Source organism: Marmota marmota, unplaced genomic scaffold (assembly GCF_001458135.2).
Source record: "Marmota marmota marmota unplaced genomic scaffold, marMar, whole genome shotgun sequence".
Taxonomy (NCBI): Eukaryota; Metazoa; Chordata; class Mammalia; order Rodentia; family Sciuridae; genus Marmota; species Marmota marmota.
Window position 1 is genome coordinate 31,524,516 of NW_026000082.1, and position 20,903 is coordinate 31,545,418.

At 56.4% G+C, this 20,903-nt stretch overlaps 1 protein-coding gene across 4 annotated transcripts in view; it reads right to left on the reverse strand.

The window, feature by feature from the left end:
* Positions 1 to 3,656: 3,656 nt before the first annotated feature.
* Positions 3,657 to 20,903, reverse strand: part of Serinc2 (serine incorporator 2) — a 21,532-nt gene continuing 4,285 nt past the window's right edge. For 3 of the 4 annotated variants that reach the window (XM_048815899.1, XM_015485356.2, XM_048815900.1), the window contains 9 exons: positions 12,960 to 13,121; positions 12,236 to 12,426; positions 11,710 to 11,789; positions 11,208 to 11,345; positions 10,588 to 10,757; positions 8,682 to 8,772; positions 8,230 to 8,371; positions 5,070 to 5,288; positions 3,657 to 4,234 (listed from right to left, as the gene is read on the reverse strand). In XM_048815899.1, the coding sequence (XP_048671856.1) occupies positions 4,099 to 4,234; positions 5,070 to 5,288; positions 8,230 to 8,371; positions 8,682 to 8,772; positions 10,588 to 10,757; positions 11,208 to 11,345; positions 11,710 to 11,789; positions 12,236 to 12,426; positions 12,960 to 13,121 (1,329 nt within the window). In that variant the 3' untranslated portion in view covers positions 3,657 to 4,098. Of the gene's footprint in view, positions 4,235 to 5,069; positions 5,289 to 8,229; positions 8,372 to 8,681; positions 8,773 to 10,587; positions 10,758 to 11,207; positions 11,346 to 11,709; positions 11,790 to 12,235; positions 12,427 to 12,959; positions 13,122 to 16,864; positions 16,884 to 20,903 lie in introns of those variants that run through there. The other variant, XM_048815901.1, reaches the window with a different exon arrangement.

The window sequence follows — 20,903 nt, forward strand, 5'->3', positions numbered from 1 at the left end:
GCTGGATAGAAAACTCAGCCTCCACCAGGCACCGGCCCCTTCCCAGGGTCACACGTGTCCCCTCGGGATAGTGCAAAAGCCCTGGGATCACAGGGAGCAGCAAGGCCGCATGCGGAGTGTTGGAATTCCGTGTCATTGACACCAATCACATGGGTCACAGCCACTGTCACAGCTCACCAGAACCACAGACCCCTAAGCTATCCGCAGGGCTCGGGCACCAGGGCAGAGCTGGATTGGTTCCAGCCCCCTGAGGCCCTGCTGGCTCCCCCACTCCCAGGGGAGGGTGTGCCCACCCCTGCTCAGAGAGCCCACAGCCTCACCCTCCTCCTTGATCACCGAGAACTCCACGGGGCCTGGGAGAAGACACGCCGCCCTCCTAAGTTCCTCAAGCTTCTTCAGGCCTGGCTCTCCTCGCCCTCATCAGGGTCCCCCTGCCCTGCAGGCCCCCTTACCCCACCCCCAACCGCACCTCAACAAACATCCTTTTGTGAAAAACCAAAGTAGAGGAAATATACTTTGCAAGTCCCCCCGCCACCCCGCTTCCCATTCCACACACCAAGCCAGAAACTTCTTCAAAACTCTTTCTTCTCACCTTCCCCCATTAGTGATCCTGTATGTACATTATATGAACCAATAGAAAAATACATATAAACATACACATTCACATGTGTATGTGGGCAAACTATGCTATTGCTACCTGATAATGTTTCAGTTATAGATGAACACAATATCTTTATTTTTGTGTGGTGCTGGGGACCACATGCCAGGCAAGTGCCCCCACTGAGCCTCAACCCCAGCCCCGCTACCTGATAATTTTGAGTGATGGAAACGTTTCTCTTCTGTGCTGTTTTTCTTATCAGCAAAATTAATGGTCATCTCACTAATCAGATCAGTTAGAAATACATTCAGGTGCAAGGGACTTCATAGTCAATTAACGGGGGCTGAAGTACACTCGGGCTTGTTCTGCTTGGGTGACAAGTGTAGGGCCAGGCACAGCAGAGCTAGTGCAGCTCCAAGGTGGATCAAGGCTGCAGCCCCTGTTTGTCTAAATTGCCATCCTCGCCATGTTGATTTCTCACCCACAGGTTTGTAGCCTCGTTGTTCAAAAAGGGCTGCTGCAGCTCCAGACATCATTTTGTGTTAAGTAAAGTGGGAGCCAGTTGTGCCTTGTAACAGGAAAGCAGATGCTCCCTGGAAATGTTCCTTAGCATTTCTACTTAGATCTGACTAACCCAACTGTGGTCAGGTGCCCACCTTCAATTCTCAGGGAAGCTACAAAGTGAGGGGTTGGTTTCTCCAGCCTTTATGAGGGAGGCAAGAAAGACAGAAGGGGGTCAGGACTGTCATTTGTTAAGCACAGACTGTATATGAGTGCACAGTGCTTTACAGTTTACAAACCAGCTGCTGGTGCCCTTTGATGGAAACCAGAGAGAGCAACTAAGCTGCCCACAGTCACACAGTGAAACAGCAATGAAGAAAAGGCAAGCTGGGCACCCCACTCCTCTCGGCTTCCCCACATGGTCTAGGGGCTTCATGGGCACTCTGCCAGGTATCACTCCACCACCCGGGGCCAAGGCCACTACAGGGCAGGCAGGCGCACCCCTACAATGACAACAGCCCAAGCCTAGGGACAGGGCAGCAGGTGTCCAGAGGCAGAGCCTAGGTCCTCAGAACCAAGGGCAGCTCCTTCCTCACTGAGCCCAGCAGGGGAGCCCAGCAGCCAGGGGCTGGCAGACAAAGGAGCCGGGGTATCACAGCCTCTGCACAGATGGACACAGGAGGAAAGCAGTGCCCAGAAGAGCATGTAGAGGAAGATAGGTGACCGAGAAAGGCGAGGGTCCAGGGAGAAGAGCTGGAGGGAGGATGGGGTGAGGGAGGAGAGAGAGGGCACACGGCAGCCCTGATACTGGGCAGCAGGAAAGGCGGGTGCACCTTCCCAGCCCCAGCGCCACCTCATGGACCACCCAGTCACCGGTGTGTGACCAGTTCCTTGCTGGAGGGAAGAACCAGGGCTGTGGGGATGAGGAAAGTCCTCTGCCCTAGAGGATCAGGCAGCTTCTCCGAGGGGGTGACCCCACACTGAGCTCTTCTGTCTGTCCCCGGCCTCCTGCCCCACCAGGACTGCGCCAGTCCGAGCCTGGCACATAACTCCTACTCGGCACAGGTTTGCTGGATGAATCACTTGGACGCTGTAAAGCAACAAGTTTCAAAAGCAGGACAAAGCCAGAAGCCCACTGTGGGCTCCTTCCCCCCAAAGGGGAAATAAAGAAATGAAGTCTATGCCAGGAGAGGATGCTCAGGTGGCCGTGGAGAGGGGGCTCTCCAGCCAGGGCACAGGGGACAAGAGCATCCTGATGCAAGTCCCCTCTGGCAGTGAGGAGCCTTCCCCAGCCCCTGCTCCAGCCCAGGCCCCGCCCCTCTGCCCCAGGCCTGTCCCACTTCTGAAATAACAGCCCGGTCCCCTCACTCTGACTCTAAACCATCCGGGCTCCCCATGACCAAAGCACCATCAGTGCTTCTCGCAGTTCAAACGCCCCATGTCCCCTCTGTCTGTGGAAGGCCTGGCCTCCTCACCATGGTCCCCAGGGGCCTGCATGATCCGGCCCGGAGCTCACCCCACGGTACACATTATTGGTCCTTGGACCCCACTCCCCACTGCCGTCCCTCTCTCCCTTGAGCACTGGCACCCCTCTTGGCCCTGCTGCCTCCACCTCATTCTCCATGTTCCGTCCTACCTCCCAGCTGGTCGGTGTCTCCTTGGTGACCCCACATCCACCACTGCACTCACCCCGTAACCATGGAGCACCTTAAAGGCGGGCTGTCCTCCGCCATCCCATCCTCCGGCCTCAGTAAACCATGTCAGTACCCATTCCTAGACCCACAAGCAGAAGCAACGAAGAGCTTACATCTGGTCACCACGGTGACAGGTCCTGGGCCCAGCCAGGAGCCTGTCTGTGCCCCTCACCAGCCTGTGCCCTTCCAGAGATGGGAGCTGACCTTCACGGAACCCCGTCAGCCTTGCCACCGGCTGCTCCAGGGGTCCTCACAACAGTGGGTGGCACTGCTCCCCTTTGGTGAGTGAGGAACCAGGAGCCAGAGACGAGAAGGACCCACCCAAAGCCCACAGGTCCCCATGGCTTCCTCTGTGCGGGCAGCAGGCTGGCTTGGTGAGTCAGGGCATGTGACCTTCCCCAAGGTGGCCTGAGGCCTGGGGCTCACTGGATCTTCTCTGCATTCCCCAGAGCACCTGGCCCCAGGCAGATGCCAATGCCCTTGCGAAGGGTGGTGCCCAAGTCCTCACTGTGTTCGCGGCCAGAGACGGGCAGGACTCTGGGGCAGTGCTTGGTAAGAGGGACCCTGAAGGCAGTGCCCTCAGCCAGCTGGCATGGCCCCTGCTCTCCAGGTGGCTCTCCACATGGCCTCCCTGTCCTCATGAAGGGTCCCCGCTGGTCCTACTGCCTCCTGGCTCCCTTTGTCTGGCCCCCACACTCCCTTTGTCCAAGGCCCTGGCCTGGCCCTCCTTCCTTGCCACCCTGCACCCTGGGTTCTCCATGACTGGAGCCCAGACCCCTCGACCCTTAGCCCTGATTTTCCAGTCCCAGCCCCACACGACGGCAGAGGTGACAGACCCAGCAGCAAGGATGAGGAGCACAGGCTGTAGGAAGGCACACACTCGGGCGTGTTTATTGGGCAAAGTCTTAGAGACTCATAAGGCACATGGTCCAGGAAGGGGATAACGGGCAGGAACACCGGCCTCGGTGCCAGGCACCCAAGATGGCGCATGCTCACTGCCCTCTGAACAGCTCTGAGCTGCTCTCCCCTTAAGTCCCCTCTGGGCAGCCTGGGAACAAGGGGATGTTTTGTCCCCAGGGTGACCCTGGGTCACTGGGGTCAGGGAAGGAAGAGGCGGCTCTGTGACCCAGGGTGGTGGCCGGGTGGGGCACAGGTGTGAGCCCCACCTGTGCTTCCTGGACCCTGAGGGCACTAGGACTGGAGGAGAGCCACTCAGGCCAGGCCTGGAGGAGGGTGAGTGGGGAGGCGGCAGGGTGGCTGTCGGTGAGCCCCGAGGCACGAAGTGGGGAGGCTCCGGGGGCTGCCTCAGCTGAAGTCACGGTTGGGCAGGAGCAGGGGGGCCACCAGGGTCCACAGGTAGAGGAACAGCCCTGCCCAGCTGGCGCAGATCTTCACCCACACGGCAGTCCACGTGCTGACCATCGTCTGCGTCTCTCCGGGTCTAGAACACACCATATTCCTCGTGAGACTGGCCCCATCCTGTGCCCTTGGTTCCATTCCCTGGCTTTACGACCCAGCTGTGACGCCTGGCTTCACGCTGGCTCTGACGCTGCCTCTGACGCTTGAGACACTTGGCCTCATGACCCTGCGCGAGGCTCTTGGCCTTGCACCAACCTCAACTCCGGTGTTGACCCAAGTCCTAGACCTTGACCAGACTGCTGGTGTCTGACATGTGATCCCAACTCTCTGACCTCATTCCCAGCCCCTGACCTTGGGACTCCTGACCTTAGTCCCAACGGCTCACCTTGACTCAGCCCACCTGACCCCTGACCTTATCACCCTGATCTTAGCTCCTTGATTCTGAAGCTTCGATCCCAGCTGTGGGCTCCAGACCCCAAATGACACAGTATGGTGTGTGGCCATTGCAACAGTCCCGAGTGACGGAGACCAGGTGCAACTCCAGAGGCCCCACCCCAGCCCTAGATGCCACCACTCTTACTCCTAACCCGCACCTGAGCTTCTGGTCCTACCCTAACCCTGACCTCCAACCACGAATCCCAAATCTGACTCCATGGTCACCCTGATTTGAAACCCCGTAGCCCTGCACAGGCCCAGCCCCCACTCCTGTAACACCCCTTCCTGTGACACCCACCCCATCACTTGGGGAAGCCGCAGGAGCTGGGCACACTGAGGCACCAGCAGAGAAACTGGGGCAGGGCAGGGCAGACACCAGATGCCCCCGGCCTTGAGCAGGCATCAGGGACACCCGGGGAGGGAACAGAGGAGACGGGGCACATGGCACCACCCTGGGCACCTGCCCACCAGGCTGCGCACACCTGTACCAGTTGGTGAGCGTCATCATGATGTGCAGGGAGGCCAGCACCAGGCAGAAGTGGAAGAAGGAGTAGCTGTAGGTGACACTGTCTTGCTCATTGTCAAAGGCCCGGCCCTCACAGACCTCCATCTGCTGCTGCTGCTGCATGACCTCCGGCCCGGCCGGGCACTCCTCTGTCTGCATCAGACTGTTCACCTGCCGGTGGTCTGAGGAGCGCACACTGTCAGGGAGAGAGGAAGGTGGGGTCAGGGCTGTTGCCACCAAGGTGGGCATACAGGTAGCAGGGTGGCCCTGTGAGCCATGGCACTGCTCACAACCCCAGACAGAGGGTCTCAGAGCTCTGGAGGCCAGTGACCCGATGGTCTGGGCCTGGAAGTTAATGAGCTGTTTTGACTCTCAACTCTAGACCAACTCCCTCTGTGACACTGAGCAAGATACTTAACCTCTCTGAGCCTCCGATGCCTCATCTGTACTTCCCTCATAGGGTTGCTAGGAGGATTAAATGAAATAAAGATGAACAGCCCCTGGCACTGTCCTGGCGCAGAGCATGAGCTAAATAAACAGTCAATACGATTACGCCTGCCCATTTGCTACTTCCACAAACATGTATTGAGTTCCTAGTGCTGCAAGCCACGGCACCAGGGTTTTAATGTTAATAATTAACAATGCTTTTATTGGTCTCAGGTAATCAATCATTTGCTCCCTTTCCTTCACGCTTACACTAAAAGAAGAAAATGACAATCACAGAATGATTATATGTGATTGCTTTTGTTCTCTCTCTCTCTCTCTCTTTTTTCTTTTGGGTACTGAGGATTGAACCCATCAGGGGTCCACCTCTGAAATACACCCCCAGCCCTTTTTATTTCATTTTGAGACAGGGTCTTGCTAAGTTACTGAGGCTGGCCTCCAATTTACAATCCTCCTGCTCAATCTCCTGGGTCACTGGAGTTACAGGTGCCTACCAGCACACCTGGCTGTCACTGCTTTTCTACAATGAGGACTTAATGTTAAGACAAAATTTAGTGGTTCAAGACATACAATTTCGAAAACCCAACTCATATTCTGGAAAAAAGGTAAAAAGGCCAGGTATACTGGTTCATGCTTGTAATCCCAGCCACTCTGGGGGCTGAGACAGGAAGACGCAAGCTCAAGGCCCGCCTGAACAATTTAGTGAGAGCCTGTCTCAAAATGAAAAAATAAAAAGGACTGGGAATTTAGCTCATTGATAGAATGCCTCCGGGTTCAATCCCTAAAAAGAAGGAAGAGCTGGATTCCAGCCCTGCCCCATGGAACTAGAAATCTACCCTGGTGAGCCTCCAGAGCCCAGGCCCCAGCTCTTGCGTGGGCATCCAATGCAGGAGAGCCAGGCCCGGGGCCACCGGAGCTGGGCAGAGACTCTGGGTAGTCCTGGTCCTCTGGGCCACCGCTGCCCCTTGGCAGCGGATGTCCCGGGCTGCTGTGTGTTCACGGCCTCTGACAAGCAGCACCTCCTCCCTGAGTCATGGTCTCCCCATTTACAAAAGAGACTTCGTAACTTTCCAGGTTACACGAGATCGATTGTGACAGAGAAGAGAAGAGCATGGACTGCCCTGGCAGGACTCGGAGAAAATGTTGTGAAAAGGTTAAAACAAAACAAACTGCAACAACCTCAAAGCACGGAGGCCTGCAGGGAGAAGGAGAGGCAGAGGGGCAGAGCCCAGGGATCCTCCGGAGAGCGGAGCACAGGCGCACACAAGGGGGCCTGGGGAAGTGCTGGGCCGGGCGAGAGTTTGCAGAATTCAAAGGTGTTGACATTATGACCCAGAGCCTTACAAAGCAGCCGCTCACTCCACCCAGCTGTGCAAATGTCAGAGAGTTAGAACAACAGAGAACACTTCTTTTGCACCTGATACTTGCCAAGTTTCTTCTTACTGGTCTTTTATACTGTTGTATACACAATAACTCATGGCACCAACCTTCAACAATCCAATGAAGTAGGTACTATTTTTATCCCTATTTTGTAGATAAGGAAACTGAGGCACAGAGAGGGTAAATGACTTGCCCAAGATTACAGAGCTAGTAAGTGGCAGGGCCAAATTCAAAGGCAGGCAGGCAAGCTCCAGAGCACACACTAATAAGCACTTCTAATATGTTCCTTTTAATAAGTTGCTGTGTAGCTGGGCACAATGGTACAAGCTTGTAATCCCTGTGATTCAGGAGGCTGAGGCAGGAGAATTGCCAGTGCGAGGCCAGCCTCAGCAACTTAGTAACTAAGTAACTCAGCCAGACTCTGTTTCAAAATAAAAAATAGGGTTGAGATTGTGGCTCAGTGGTAGAGCACTTGCCTAGCATGTGTGAGGCACTGGATTTGATTCTCAGCACCACATATAAATAAATAAAAATGAAAGTCCATCGACAACTAAAAAAATATTTTTTAAAAAATATTCATTTTTTAGTTGTAGTTGGACACAATACCTTTATTTAATTATTTTTATGTGGTGCTGAGGATTGAACTCAGAGCCTTGCACATGCTAAGCGAACCCGCTACAGCTGAGCCGCAACTTCCGCCAACTGAAAAAAAATTAAAATAAAAATAAAAAATAAAAGGGCTGGGATGTAGCTTAGCAGTAAAGCACCCCTGGGTTTAATCCTTAGTGACAAAAAAATAAAATAAATTAAAAGAATAAAAAGTTGCTGTGTGAACTTCAGCATGAGCTGCCCTCTCGGAGGAGATGAGGAGACTACAGTCAGCTCCTCCACCATGGACAGCACCGTCCTCCTCTAACTGAGGAGGAAAATGAGGCTCAGAAAAATTAAGCCACTTGCCCAAGTCACATGGCAGGGAAGAAATGGAGCCTGGGCCTGCTGTTCAACCCCAGTACTAAATAAATAAGGTATTTGCTGAATGAATGCTGGTCGCTGTGCGCAGAACAAGGCGGGGCCCGGGAGGCGGGGCCCGGGAGGCGGGGCCCGGGAAGCGGGGCCCGGGAGGCGGGGCCCGGGAGGCGGGGCCCGGCCCACTTCTGTTGCCCTCTCCTGCTGCGCATGCTCAGACTCCACCAAGGCAGGGGCTGGGAGTGCCGCTGGCTCAGGGAACCTTCCAGTTTGGTGTGGGGTTCCCAGGTCCTCCTCACTTCTGGCCCCCCACATGACCACTCCCCGGAGACTGGACCCCGTCATACCTGATGAAGAGGGTGCACAGGATGAAGATGATGAGGCCCACGATGCTGGGGGCGTCCCACCACTGGCTCTCGTAGCCCTCGGGGCCTGCCAGGACCGTGGCGTTGTCCAAGCGGGTCAGCAAGTGAGGGTTGCACTTCTGGTCTAGGAAGGGGGGCACAGTCACCCTCCACCCCCTGAGCCGCTGGGAAGCCCGGTGGCCCTGAGGATGGGTAGACAGACAGACAGACAGAAACCCAACCCACCAGCCAGGGCCCAGCAGCAGACGGCACTCAGCACACACAGTGACAGAGTCAACAACGGGAGCCGGTGGGCGCCCACTTCCCTGAGGACCCAGTCTCAAGATGGGCTGCAGCCACGTGTCCCTGTCACCTGTGAGGATCCCCAGCTCTCTGGCATGCCACTGTGGTCCAGCAACAAGGCCAGGCCTCCTCGAACCTGGGTCCATACTCACCAGGGACATTGGAGAGGGCGGACCAGGTGACAAACATGGTGTAGAGCGAGATGACGGAGGCCTGCAGCAGCCCAGAGTTGGGCTGGGCGTCCTGCGGAAGGCCGTCATCGGTAAGTCCCCTGCCAGACTAGGGACACCCACGCCCACCCAGACCACTCTCACCAACTAGGGGACCTCAGGAATCCCCCCCCCTGGGAGGCCCATCCACCCCACATTGGGAAAACACACCAGCCAGGTCCCTCAGCACCCTCACCTTCCAGAAGTAGGGTTCTAATTCTCCCTCCTCTTCACACTCCTCACTCCTCAGATCACCCAGGCCCTTCCCTTCTGAAAACCCTTCAGGGTGGCACTGCCAACCAGCCTCCCTGGTGTGCCAGCCTTCTCCTCCAGGCCCAGCACGCTAGACGATGGCCTCTCCATCCCCAGAGCGGCCAACCCTCTCCTGCCCCAGGGCCTTCACCCCTGCTGTGCCCACTCTTTGTTTTGTTTTGGATGCCAAGGATTGAACCCAGGGGCGCTTAACCACTGAGCCACATCCCCAGCCTCTTTTTTGTATTTTATTTTGAGACAGGGCTTCACTGAGTTGCTGGGGAACTCATTAAGTTGCTGAGGCTGGCCTTGAACTTGTGAACCTCTTGCCTCAGACTCCAGAGCAGTTGGGATTATAGGCATGTGCCATGGTGCCTGGCCCTTGTATTTTTTTTTTAACATTTTTTTTAGTTGTTGATAGACTATTATTTATTTATATGTGGTGCTGAGAATCGAACCCAGTGCCTCACACATGCCAGACAAATGTGCTACCACTTAGCCACAACCCCAGCCCCCCCAGCCCTTGTATTTTGAGAAAGAATCTTGCTAAATTGTTGAGGCTGGCCTCAAACTTGCCAACCTCCTGCCTCAACCTCCTGTGTGACTGGGATTACAGGGTTGTACCATCATGCCTGGCCTCTTTACTTCTTTAAGCCTGTGTTTCCTTGTCTGTAAAGTAGGGATAATGATGATGTGAGGACCAAATGACATACATGACAGATGTCATTAACTTACAGCCACTGTATCATACCTCCTATTCCTGGCAGCTGTATCCAATATACTTAGCAGTGAGCCTGAAAAGCCAGGCACAGTAGTGCACACCTGTAATCCCAGAAACTTGGGAAGCAGAGGCAGGAGGATTATGAGTTCAAGATCAGCCTCAGCAACTTAGTGAGACCCTGGGTTCAACCCCAGTACTAAATAAATAAATAAATAAGGTATTTGCTGAATGAATGCTTGTTGCTGTGTGCTCTGGATACTGTGTCTCCCTCTCTGGGCTTCAACTTTCTCACACAAATGGAGGTTCTGAGCAGAAAAGAGGTTCTCAGTCTTTCTGCTGAAGACACACAGAGACCACCCAAGCTACCTCGGAAACCCCTGGTGTGCTGAGACCCCAACTGTGAGGTACTGAGACCCCAACTGTGAGGTACGCCCAAGGGGGTCCAGAGACAGTCTGTGAAGGACACATATGCTGGGAGCCCCCACCCACTGTCTCAGAGGGTCTGAGGTGGGACACTGGAATTTCCCCCCAGCACCATCTCTTGGACCATCCAGGAATCACCACTCACTATCCCTTCCTGACGGTCTTCCAATTTGCATGAAAACAAAAAAAAATGACATCAATCACTCCAACAGCTAATGTCTGATGGTCCCCTACGATGCCAGGCACGGCTCCCTTTCAGTCCTGGGGTGTTATTATCCCCATTTTACATTTGAGGAAAGACAGGCACAGAGAGGTTACAGCACTTTCCCAAGGACACCCAGCATGTAGATGGGAGATGCTGCCTCTGGAGCCCACGTTCTCCATGTCAGGGCCTGCCCGGAACCTGGGTTTCTACAGGAGTCCCACCTGCCACGGGGCCGATAGCAGGCTCACCTGGACCTTGGGCAGGACAGCGACAATGGACAGGCAGACACAGAAGGTGAGGTTGAGGCCGATGAAGACCTTGCCCTCGTGGCAGTCGCCGGGATGGGTGTAGTAGATGAACATCAGCGTCACAGCGGCGATGGAGAGCGCATAGAAGAGGAAGGTGAAGAAGAAGAGGCCTGGGAGGAGGGCAGGAGCGATTCAGGCGGCAGCAGGCAGCCTCCCCGCTGGGCCGTGTCCTCATTCAAGGAGCGGCCTCAGTGTCTTCCACGGGGCCTCTGGGTGACTGCCTGAGCTGGCTGGAGGTGGCCTTGCCCTGATCACCGGTCAGCGCAGTGGTTAAAGCGCACTAGAGCAGCAGGCTTGGCGGGGCCCAGACCAGCAGCACCTGGGAGCACTCGGCGGCTCAGGACCCACAGGGGCCTGACAGGGGCTCCTTCTGCTCCCAGGGCTGCAGGGACCAGCTGTCCCTGGAAGCTCCGTCTGGGCACCACCAAAAGGGCATCATCTGTGGCCTGCTGTGGCCGCAGCCCTGAGCTGTCCGGTCAGCTCTCCTCCACTGCCCCCCCCCAGCCCCGGGCCCTGACAGCCCTCCCNGACTCCAGGCCCGAGCCGCGGGCGGCACTGACCTGCATACCAGGCGCGGGAGTCGCACTCCTCAGCCTTGCACAGCCACCGCTGGTTCCAGGAGTGCGCGAAGTCGATGAGCAGGACCAGCTGGATGAGGATGAAGAGGAAGGAGCCCACGGCGCCAAAGTAGAACCAGACTGCGTGGGGGGACGGGGTGAGGGGACAGGCCACAGGGACAGCCGCGCCTCCCTGTCACTCACTCTTTGTTCAGTTGTCCCTCGTGCCATAGCCTGCACTGGGGACTTTAAGAAGCAGAGTCCCTGCCTCCGGGGAGCCTGGCCTTGCAGAGATGCATGGCAGAGTAGGGGTCAGGGGCCGGGCTCCCCACCCCCAAGCTGCCCAAAGGCCAGGAAGCCGGGTGTTAGTACTGTCCCGTGGGGCGACCCAGCAGCCTGGGCTCAGGGGGCCAGGGCAAAGAGCAGCCCCACCAAGCTCCCCCACCTGAAGCCCCGCAGTCCTGCCACTCCCTGGCAACCCTCCAAGGCCCCCCCAGCCACCTACTCTTGGAGAAGGAGCCGCTAGGGATGTAGAAGGCACCCACGGTGATGCCCACGAGGACCAGGAACTTAAAGAACCAAAACCTGCAGTGGGGAACAGACAGGAAGCTGAGCTGGGCACAGACTTCAGAAGCCAGACCAGGCCCGGCCCTAGAACCCCGCTCCTGAAGAACAGACCTTGGGAGAGGTGAAGGGGGACTATCTGATGGGCACAGAAAGCCTGTCCGGGCCCCTAGAAAAAGCCCTGAGGGGCAGAGAGGGAAAACCCAAGCAGTGCGCATCGTTGACCAGGCTCTAGCCAACTGCGTCACTACAGTGCTGTGTGACCTCAAGCAGACTACTGCCTTTTCTGAGCTTTCTTCCCCCATCTGAAAAACAGGGCTAACTAAATGAGCCGTTCTCTGTGCTATGAGCACTGGCTTCAGTGACTCCCGAGTCTGAGGGCAGGGTCTCGAGATCCCCGGGAACAGGCAGAGAAGGAGAAGGGTGCTGGGGAGAGTGGCAGGGTGCGCGGGTGTGGGCCCTCTCACCCGTTCTGGATGGCAGCCCTGGGGTCCCGGCTGCTGCGCACACACATCATGAGCAGGGTGAACAGGAAGAAGAAGGCCGTGGTGGAGAAGCACATGCGGTAGACAGCGCGGAAGCCCAGCAGGGAGCCACAGTTGATGTGGCCCTGAGGGACAATGGGGTTTCCGGCCTCCTCCTCACACACCCAGGGCAGCTGTGGGGACAGAGAGCAGCCTGAGCCCACCCAGGGCGCAGAAGGGATGCGGCAGCCCAGCCAGAGGGGGGGCTGGCCCCTCACAGCTTGTTCCTGGCTGCGTGCTTTCCTGAGATCACCCGGCAGGGCCCAGGGACACACTGTGGGGTTTCCCAGCGTGGCCTCCCGCCACCTGGCTCGGAGTCACAGCATCTTGGGGAAAACAGCTGTGGCCCAGCCGCTACAGACTCAGTCCAGGGAGCAGCCTGGACACACGGGGTGTGCCCGCCACTGACCTCAGCCCCAGGGTGAGATGAGGGGGAGAGTCGGGCCCACTCCCGGCTTCAGCACTGACGGGGAGCAGAGCGTCCCCGGGCCAGCTGTCTAAGGGACAACAGTGATCCCAGCATTCCCAAGGGGACCGCGGCTTATAAGGAACAGGACTCCCCGGAGAGGTCCCTGCCAGCTCACAGGGGCAGGCGCCTGGCGTCCTGCCACCCCTCGGTGACTGCTGAGGCCTGTCCTGAGGCCAGGCCAGGCGCCCCGGGGCTCACCTTGTGCAGCTGACTCTCCACGCCGGGGCTCAGCATGATGATGGACACCAGCACGCCCAGGAAGAGGAAGCTCGTGAAGACCAGACGGCTCACCGTGGAGTTGCGGCTGGCGGGGCAGCAGCCGCACAGGAGGCAGGGAGCCGTGCCACAGAGGCAGGAGGCCTGCGGGGCGGGAGGGCGCTGTCACTCACCACCCGCCTGTCGGGGGCTCCGCATCTGCGCCAAGCTGGGCAGCGCCGCGCCCTTCCCTGACGATACCCATCTAAACTGCAGGGGGAAGTCACACCGGGCCACCACAGCCACAGAAGCCAGAGCCAACCTGGATCCATCTCACGCACCACTGTGGCTTTGGTAAGAGAGCTGGAGCCAGGTGGGGTGGCATGGGCTTGTCATCCCAGTGACTCAAGAGGCTGAGGCAGGAGGATTGCAAGTTGGAGGCCAGGCTTGACAATTTAGTGAGACAGTGAAATAAAAGATTAAAAAGAGCCGGGGATGTAGCTGGGTGGTAGAGCAACCCTGGGTCCAATCCAGTGCCACAAGTGTGGGGGGGAGAGCGTGTGCGCGAGCGAGCTGGGGTCAGAGTTTCTAACTTAAGTCAGGAGAGTGGCGCAAAAAAAGGGAAAAGCCAGCTCTGTGTGACTTTATACAACTCACTCAACCTCTCTGAACTAGTTTCCTCTTCTATAAAACAGGAATCATTAACAATACCTACTTCTCACAGGAAAAATGTGAGAACAAAACAGGATTTAAAATTTTACCCCTGTCCTTGGGCTTCCTTTTCCTGTCCCTTATTTTGTCCCCACAGGACCTTCTGTATCCTGATAGGCCTATATCTACTCCTCTGCTTCCCCTGCTCGCAGAGCATGTTTATGTATTTATTTATTTCCGTTGTCAGTGGACCTTTATTTTATTTACTTATATGTGGTGCTAAGACTCGAACCCAGGGCCTCACCCAAGCAAGCGCTCTGCCCCTGAGCCGCAACCCCAGCCCCGAGCATGGAGTTCGTCCGTTGTGCGCATGGGGTGCTATTACCAGGGCCAACAGTGCCTGGCACACAGTAGGTGCTCGTGGGCTCTCTGCTGAGTGTCCGAAGTGTTTGGCCAGAAGCAAACACAACTCAAAAACACAAGCGCAGAGTAAGCATCGGTTGAATGAACCAATGGAAACTCCGGCCCTAGCGCTGCACCAGTTTGGGACAACAGGTGGCGGCCTAATCCTTCCCTTCTGGGGTCCCCTGCCTGTGCCCTCCCGCTCTGGCGGCTGAAATTTCCCAGGGACAGCGGAGGCCACACCCCTCACAGCTGCCCCCCCCCAGGGGGACCCGCCCTCGGGCCTTTGAGGAAACAGGCCCCGCCTCCAGCCTCCCTGGCCACCTCTCCCCCCAAGTCCTCACCCAGGTATCTAAGAGCAAGAGACCTGATGGGTGACGATGAGAAGTACCCGCTGCCATGAGTGCCAACAGGGGTGGTAGGTCGGGGAAGGTCGCCTTGAAGAGGGTGCCTTTTAGCTGAGAGCTGAGGGGCAGGAGGAAGAAGGCCCCTGTGGCCCCCTGGGGAGGCCGCCTGAGCTGCAGGTGTGAGCAGCGAGTGGCCATGTGGCTGGCAGCCACGCACAGGACTGGCTGCATCCCAAGTGCCACCGGGTTCAGTGTCAAAGGCAGAGGAACAGGAACAACCTTGCCCGGGAGATGACAGAGAGCAGGCTGAAGGGCCCGGCCCCTGAGGCTCCCTCCACCCCTTCCGGTCTGGACTGGGCACAGGCCTGGGGCACCCTCAGTTGGGTGGAGCTGCCTCCCTCTGCCTCTTTGATGACACCCCTGGAAGCCCTCCTTTCCCTTCTCTGTCACCTACAAGGCCAGGTACAGCATAGGTGCCACCTTGGATGGCTGGGGAATGCCCCCTCCCAGCAATTCCTGGCTACACCCTGAGCTGCCGCCACAAGCCCTGCCATCCACGGCCGTATTTGGGGAGCCAGGGGGAGAGCATAACCTGGGGCAGTGTTCTGTGGGCCACAGGAGTCTCCTGGTTATCAGACGGAGGGCTATAAGTACCATTTTATGGAGCTGGACACTGAGACCAGAGAGGTTAAGAAACTCACCTGGGGTCACGTAGCAAGTCAATAAAAACACTGCGATTCAAGTAACCCAAGTGACAGCCACCGCCTCTGAGGGGCTACTCAGCCACAGGCGCGGTGGCAAGCACTTCATCTACATTAGCCTCACTGACAGTATGAAGTGTGTGACAACCTCCCAGTTACAAATGGGGAAACAGAGACTCAAAAAGGTGACCTAGCAAGGTCACCCAGCAAGCAAGCTGAGGGGTCTGTGAGCTGCCCAAGAGCCTCGCTACTTCCCAGCGCACTGAGGGCAACCTCGTTAACTTAAAAATACTTCAGAGAAGAAAACCATCCCTCCACGTCCACAGGAATCCCAGGCCAACAGCACTCGCCTCGGAAACCTACGTGCCCTGAGGACCTGGGGACCTGAGTCCGCTCATGACCTTTCAACCTGCGACAGGTGAGACAAGAAAAGCCGTCCCAATTTCAGGGAGTTTGACCCTTCAATTCGCTCCAGTTCTTAAGCGATCCGAATCCAGGTGTTCCTGACACCTGAGACCCGGGACTTGCAAGGCCCAATCAGCAATCGAGGGACCCGGAGGAGGGGAGGCAGAAGCAGCCCCAGCTATCAGAGCCAGGTTGGTCCCCTGGACCCCTCTCTGCACCTCTGACAGCTCCCTTTAAGGACCCTTCCCAAGACAGGGAGGCCAGGCTGCGGGAGCAGGGGCAGGTCGTGGGCACCCACACAAACAAGTTCCTGCTCATACGGGAAAGGCAGGGACATGGAGAAGGGAATGTCCACCTGTACATCAGGGAAGGCTCCCCGCCACGTGGGCGAGGGTGAGGGCAGGTAACACTTAACTGGAGAACACTTAATTATGTGTCAATGGAGTTGATTTTACAAATATGAAAAAATAAGATTTACAAATAAAGATAAAAAACTGAAATTGGCACAAAGCTTTAGGTTTTACGAGCTTATTATCCTCTGGAGAGCCTGCAGATAATAATAATGTCCCACACCTGGGGACGGTGGTGGCCCGCCCACTCTTCGGATCACTACAGAGGTGATGGAAGTCACCAAGCTGCCGAGTGACATGGGTCAGTGCTCGGGCAGGACGAGAGGCCCAGGGAGCAGAAACCCCCCAGGCCTCCCACCACTTCCTGCTCCCCAGGGCCTGAGGCAGGATGGAAAAGCCCAGAAGGCCTAGCACAGAACCAGCCCGGCCACCAGCCCAGGGCCTCAGAGTCTTGGAGTTGCGAGGTTCCTGGGCATTTGACAGGCCAGCCAGAAAGCAGCCGGCCAGCCTCTGCTGCCTGCGCTCTGCTTCCCACAGAGAGCTCCCCACCGCACACAGCAGCTGGGCACTAGGGCGGAGAGGGTTAGCACGGTGGGAGCAGTGTCATCCAGTCACCCACACGCCTGGTGGCCCCAGGGGCCAGCAGCCAGCAGTCCTTAGAACCCTAGCCCTGGAGCACTGGGCAGGAGAAGCAGCTCAGGGCCGAGCCAGTTTTGAATTGTTTTGTTTGAAACAAGCTGGCCCTTCACTGCCACCTGCACACCCCAAAGAACTGAAAGTGGGGATCAAACAGATTCGTCCACAGCAGCCAAAGGCAAAAACCACCCAGATGTGTATTGATGATAAGTGGATAGACAGAACCCGGTCTAGTTACACAATGGAATAGCACTCACTCATGAACAGGAAGGACATTCTGCACACCACATGGAAGGACCCCCCACACACATGACACATCGAGAAGCCACCACAGGAGAGCAAACACTGCATCCTGCACTCACTGAGGAACCCCAAGCAGTCAAGTTCATTGACAGAAAAAGTAGAACAGGCATTACCAGGGGCTGAGGCTGTCACCAGTGGTTACCAGGGTGGCTACTGTTTAATGGGAGCTTCAGTCTGTGAAGATGAAATGGTGTGCGGAAGGCTAGGGGGCTGGTGATGGCGGGACACCCACGTGACAGCACCGAAGGCCACTTGAAATGCACACTTTAAAATGGCCAAAGTGAGACATTTTATATTACAGGTATTTCACCACAATAAAAAAAGGGAGGGGCGGGAGGTTCCAGGGAGAGCAGGCAGCCAGGGGAGGTGGGAGGAGGGCGTCCTAGCCAGGGGAATCACACACAGATTCAGTCAGTATTTTATTTCCAGGGTATCTGGCGTGGTACCCAGAAGTGGTGGCCAGAGTCCCTTAGGTGAGTCTGAACTTCACCCTCTAGGCAATAGGGAACCACTGCCAAGAGGAATGACATCAGATTTGCGTTTCAGATATGTCACTTTGGTTGGGCATGGTGGCACATGCCTGTGATCCCAGGGACTCTGGAGGCTCAGGCAGGAGGACCGAAAGTTCAAGGCCAGCCTCTACAACTAATTAAGGCCCTAAGCAACCCTGTCTTAAAATAAAAACTAAAAGGGGCTGGGGATGTGGCTCAGTAGTTAAGCCCCCTGAGTTCAATCCCCAGTACAAAAAAAAAAAAAGATATATCACTTTGGCCGCAGAACAGAGGCCGGCTCCGGGGGTGGGATGCAGTGCTGTGGGAGGAGGGAGAGGGAGCCGGAGCCTTTTTCTTAAGCCAGACTTAAGAAGCAGCTTCTCCCACATGGCTGTTTTCCTATCATCAGAGGAAACTCTGATAATGCCACTCACTGGGGATCCATATCATTATGGCTGCATTAGTTAAAGACCCATTTGGGGGGGGGCTGGGGTGTAGCTCAGTGACAGAGTGCTCACCTCGCACATGTGAGGCACTGGATTCTATCCTCAGCACCATATAAAAATAAGTAAATAAAATAAAGGAATTGTGTCCATCTACAACTAAAAAAAAAACCTTTACTTTGTATATCTGCTGAAACAAAGGACAAGCTCCTCGAAGACAAAAAAAAAAAAAGGCTAAAATGTAAATCTCATGTGTAGCTTGTTGCAATTTAAGAACAAAAACACTGGCCCAGGCAAAAATGCACCCTGTAGCCTTCACAGACCATTCACAGCTGCTGAGCCACCGCAGGGCAGCCCCACACAGGGAAGAGGTGGCCTGAAACCACTCAAGGCGTGTGTCCTTCCCCTGCCCAGTGCCAAGGATGCAGGTCCAGTGCTGGCCTGGCTGCCCGCTCACAGTTGGAGTCCAAGAAAGTCCCTCCTCCCTTCTGTGGGACTCGGTTTCCTCATCTATAAAATGGGTTCCTGGGGCAGGAGCAATGGCTCCGAGCCCAGACTCCATTTGGAGAGCCGGGCCTCTCACCACTTCCTCGCTCATGGTCTGGAGCAGTCTGCCACCCTGGGGTGCGTATGGGGCAGTCACAGCACGCCGGCTTCATGTTAAACATGCTGAGATTTTCATCTTGGTTCCATCTAATCCTGCAACGCTGCTGAACGGCAGGTACCACTGTTCTTTCCACTTCATAGACAAGGAGGGGCAGAGGGACTGCCCACGGCCTTCCAGATGAGAAGAGGCCAACAGGACTTGAGTCCAGCTGTTCTGCCCCAGCGGCCTTTCACCGTCCTCCATGTGGATGGCCCTCCCTTGATATTTGCTAACTATCCCGTCACACCATGCTGACTTGCCTGGCCACTCCCAGCTCTGGAGGACCCACCTTATGCCTATCCAAGGCTGGACTCGCCTCCTATCCAGCAATTGCTCAGAGAGGCAGATGGTCACAGCTAGGAGGGTACAGAAGTCTTCTCCAACTCGTGTACCCAAGACAGTCCCCTTAAGATGCCTGGAAACCTCCCATCAGGACCTCAGTCCCGGGGGAACTCTATTGAAACAGGATGTTGGTGTCCAGTAGGAGCCCATTGTACCAATTAATACTGTGTGGCCATGGGGAACCACCAGCCCTCTCTGATTCAGCTTTCTCATCTTTGAAATGGGACTATGAAGTGCCTCGCTCATCATCGTGCTGGGCTGCAGGACAGCTCTTTCCCATGAGCACTGGGCCTATATAAGGACATAGTAAATGGTGGCCATCGTTGGCATGGTGCATGTAGAATGAGACATCAGTGCCACAGGGCTGGGGGTAGGACCAGGGGGGTGGCATGGGTGACGGTCTCAGCACAGCACCAAGAACAGTGTCAGAGGTCAGAACTCCAAGAGGAGGGAACTGAAAGGAGCGGCAGGTCCTGTGCAGACGTTAGACACTCACTAACTTTCCTCCCAATTCTACCTAGGCCAGCCCTGTCCCTAGGCAGCCAGGATGCGGGAGAGGGAGTGGGGGTGTGCACAGAAACCTGGACCAGGAAACAAATTTTAATCCCAACTGTGCAATCTCAGGCAAAGCAGCTAACCTCTCTGGGCTGCAGTTTCCATGTCTGCTCTCAGCATTGAATCCTGTGACTCAGAGACTCTCCAGATGGAGTTCTCCACACACCTTCTTCCCTCCGTGATAAGGGCACCCATGGTGAGCACTCACCAGTTAGCGGAGCTGTGCTGGGCACTTTCCATGCCTACCGTGTTTCTTGTTGGGTTTTTTTTGTTGTTGTTGTTGTTTTTTTGGTGCTCGGGATTGAACCCAGGGGAGCTTTCCCACTGAGCCTACTCCCACATCCCTAGTCCCTATCTTATATTTTATTTAGAGACAGGGTCTCTCTGAGTTGCTGAGGGACTTGGTAAGTTGCTGAAGCTGACTTTGAACTGGGATCCTCCTGCCTCAGCCTCCTGAGTCACTGGGATTACAGGTGTGCGCCACTGCACCCTTGCCCAGCCCCACGTCTACCATTTAACATTCCCAACAGCATGGGGGGGGGGGAGGACACTGCCATCATCCTGGACTTACAGATGGAGACCTAGGATGGGGATTAGCAGGGCTCCCCTCAACATCCCCTGCCCCACCCAGCACAGCAAAGCCGGTGCCAACCAGCGGAACCAGAAGAAAAGCCAGTCACCCTCAGGGAAGCTGTTCCTTCCTGACCAGGAGGCCAACCGGCCAGCCCCAACCTTGAATTCTTTGGGCTGGGAGGGACTTCAGGTACCGGTGGAGCCGTCTTCCTGGGTGCGAACACACACTCACACACACTCACTCACACACTCACTTCACAGATGGGAAATGGAGGCCCAGAGGAGAACAGAGAATTGCGTCGAGGGACCCACTTTAAGGCCTCCCTAGGCCGAGCTCATTCTCAGAAAATGGCTACCAAGTGAATCTGTCGCTCCCCAGCGCTCACCCCACGCGCCCCTCCTCGCACACACAAATCAGGGACAAAGGAAGGCAAGTTCTGAGCTTTCCTCCAGCGGCGCCGGCGCCCCCTCTCTCTCCGCCCCTCTTTGTGTGGGGCCCGAGCGGGAGGGAGCTGCTGAATGAACCTCAGATTTAATGAGGGGAAAGGGAAGAAAGAGGGGGCTGGAAGGGGGAAATCAGAAAGGGCCCCCCTCCTACGCTGGCCGCCCCCAGGTCTCCAACTCAGGTGACCAGGCACGCACACCCACACCTCCCTCAATTCCTGGGTTGCCCAGTCCAAAGTTTGGCTCGATGGTCAGTGACAACTGGCACCACCCCGCTCCAGGGCGGCTCAGAGAGACCGGATGCGGGCTCCTCCCAGCCCACTCCCATCTCAGCTCCGGAAGGGTCCAGGGCTGGCTGGGGAAGAGCCCGGAGTCAGCGCGAGCCGAAATGCGCCGAGCAGCCGAGGGCGCAGGGAGATGGGGAGGGATGGACAGACAGACGCACGAAGCTTAGAGACGCGTTCCGGGCAAATACCATGGACAAAGTGAGCCACACCGACAGGGACACATAGTCGCCAAAGGGACAGAGAAGGGCACCCGGCAGAGAGGGGCAGCGTCGAGGCAGGACACACAAAGAGCCAGAGCGTCCGGGAAACAGACGAGAGGCGCACCCCAGGATCGCCCCAAGTTGGCGGGAAGGGCCGGGCGGGGGCCGCAA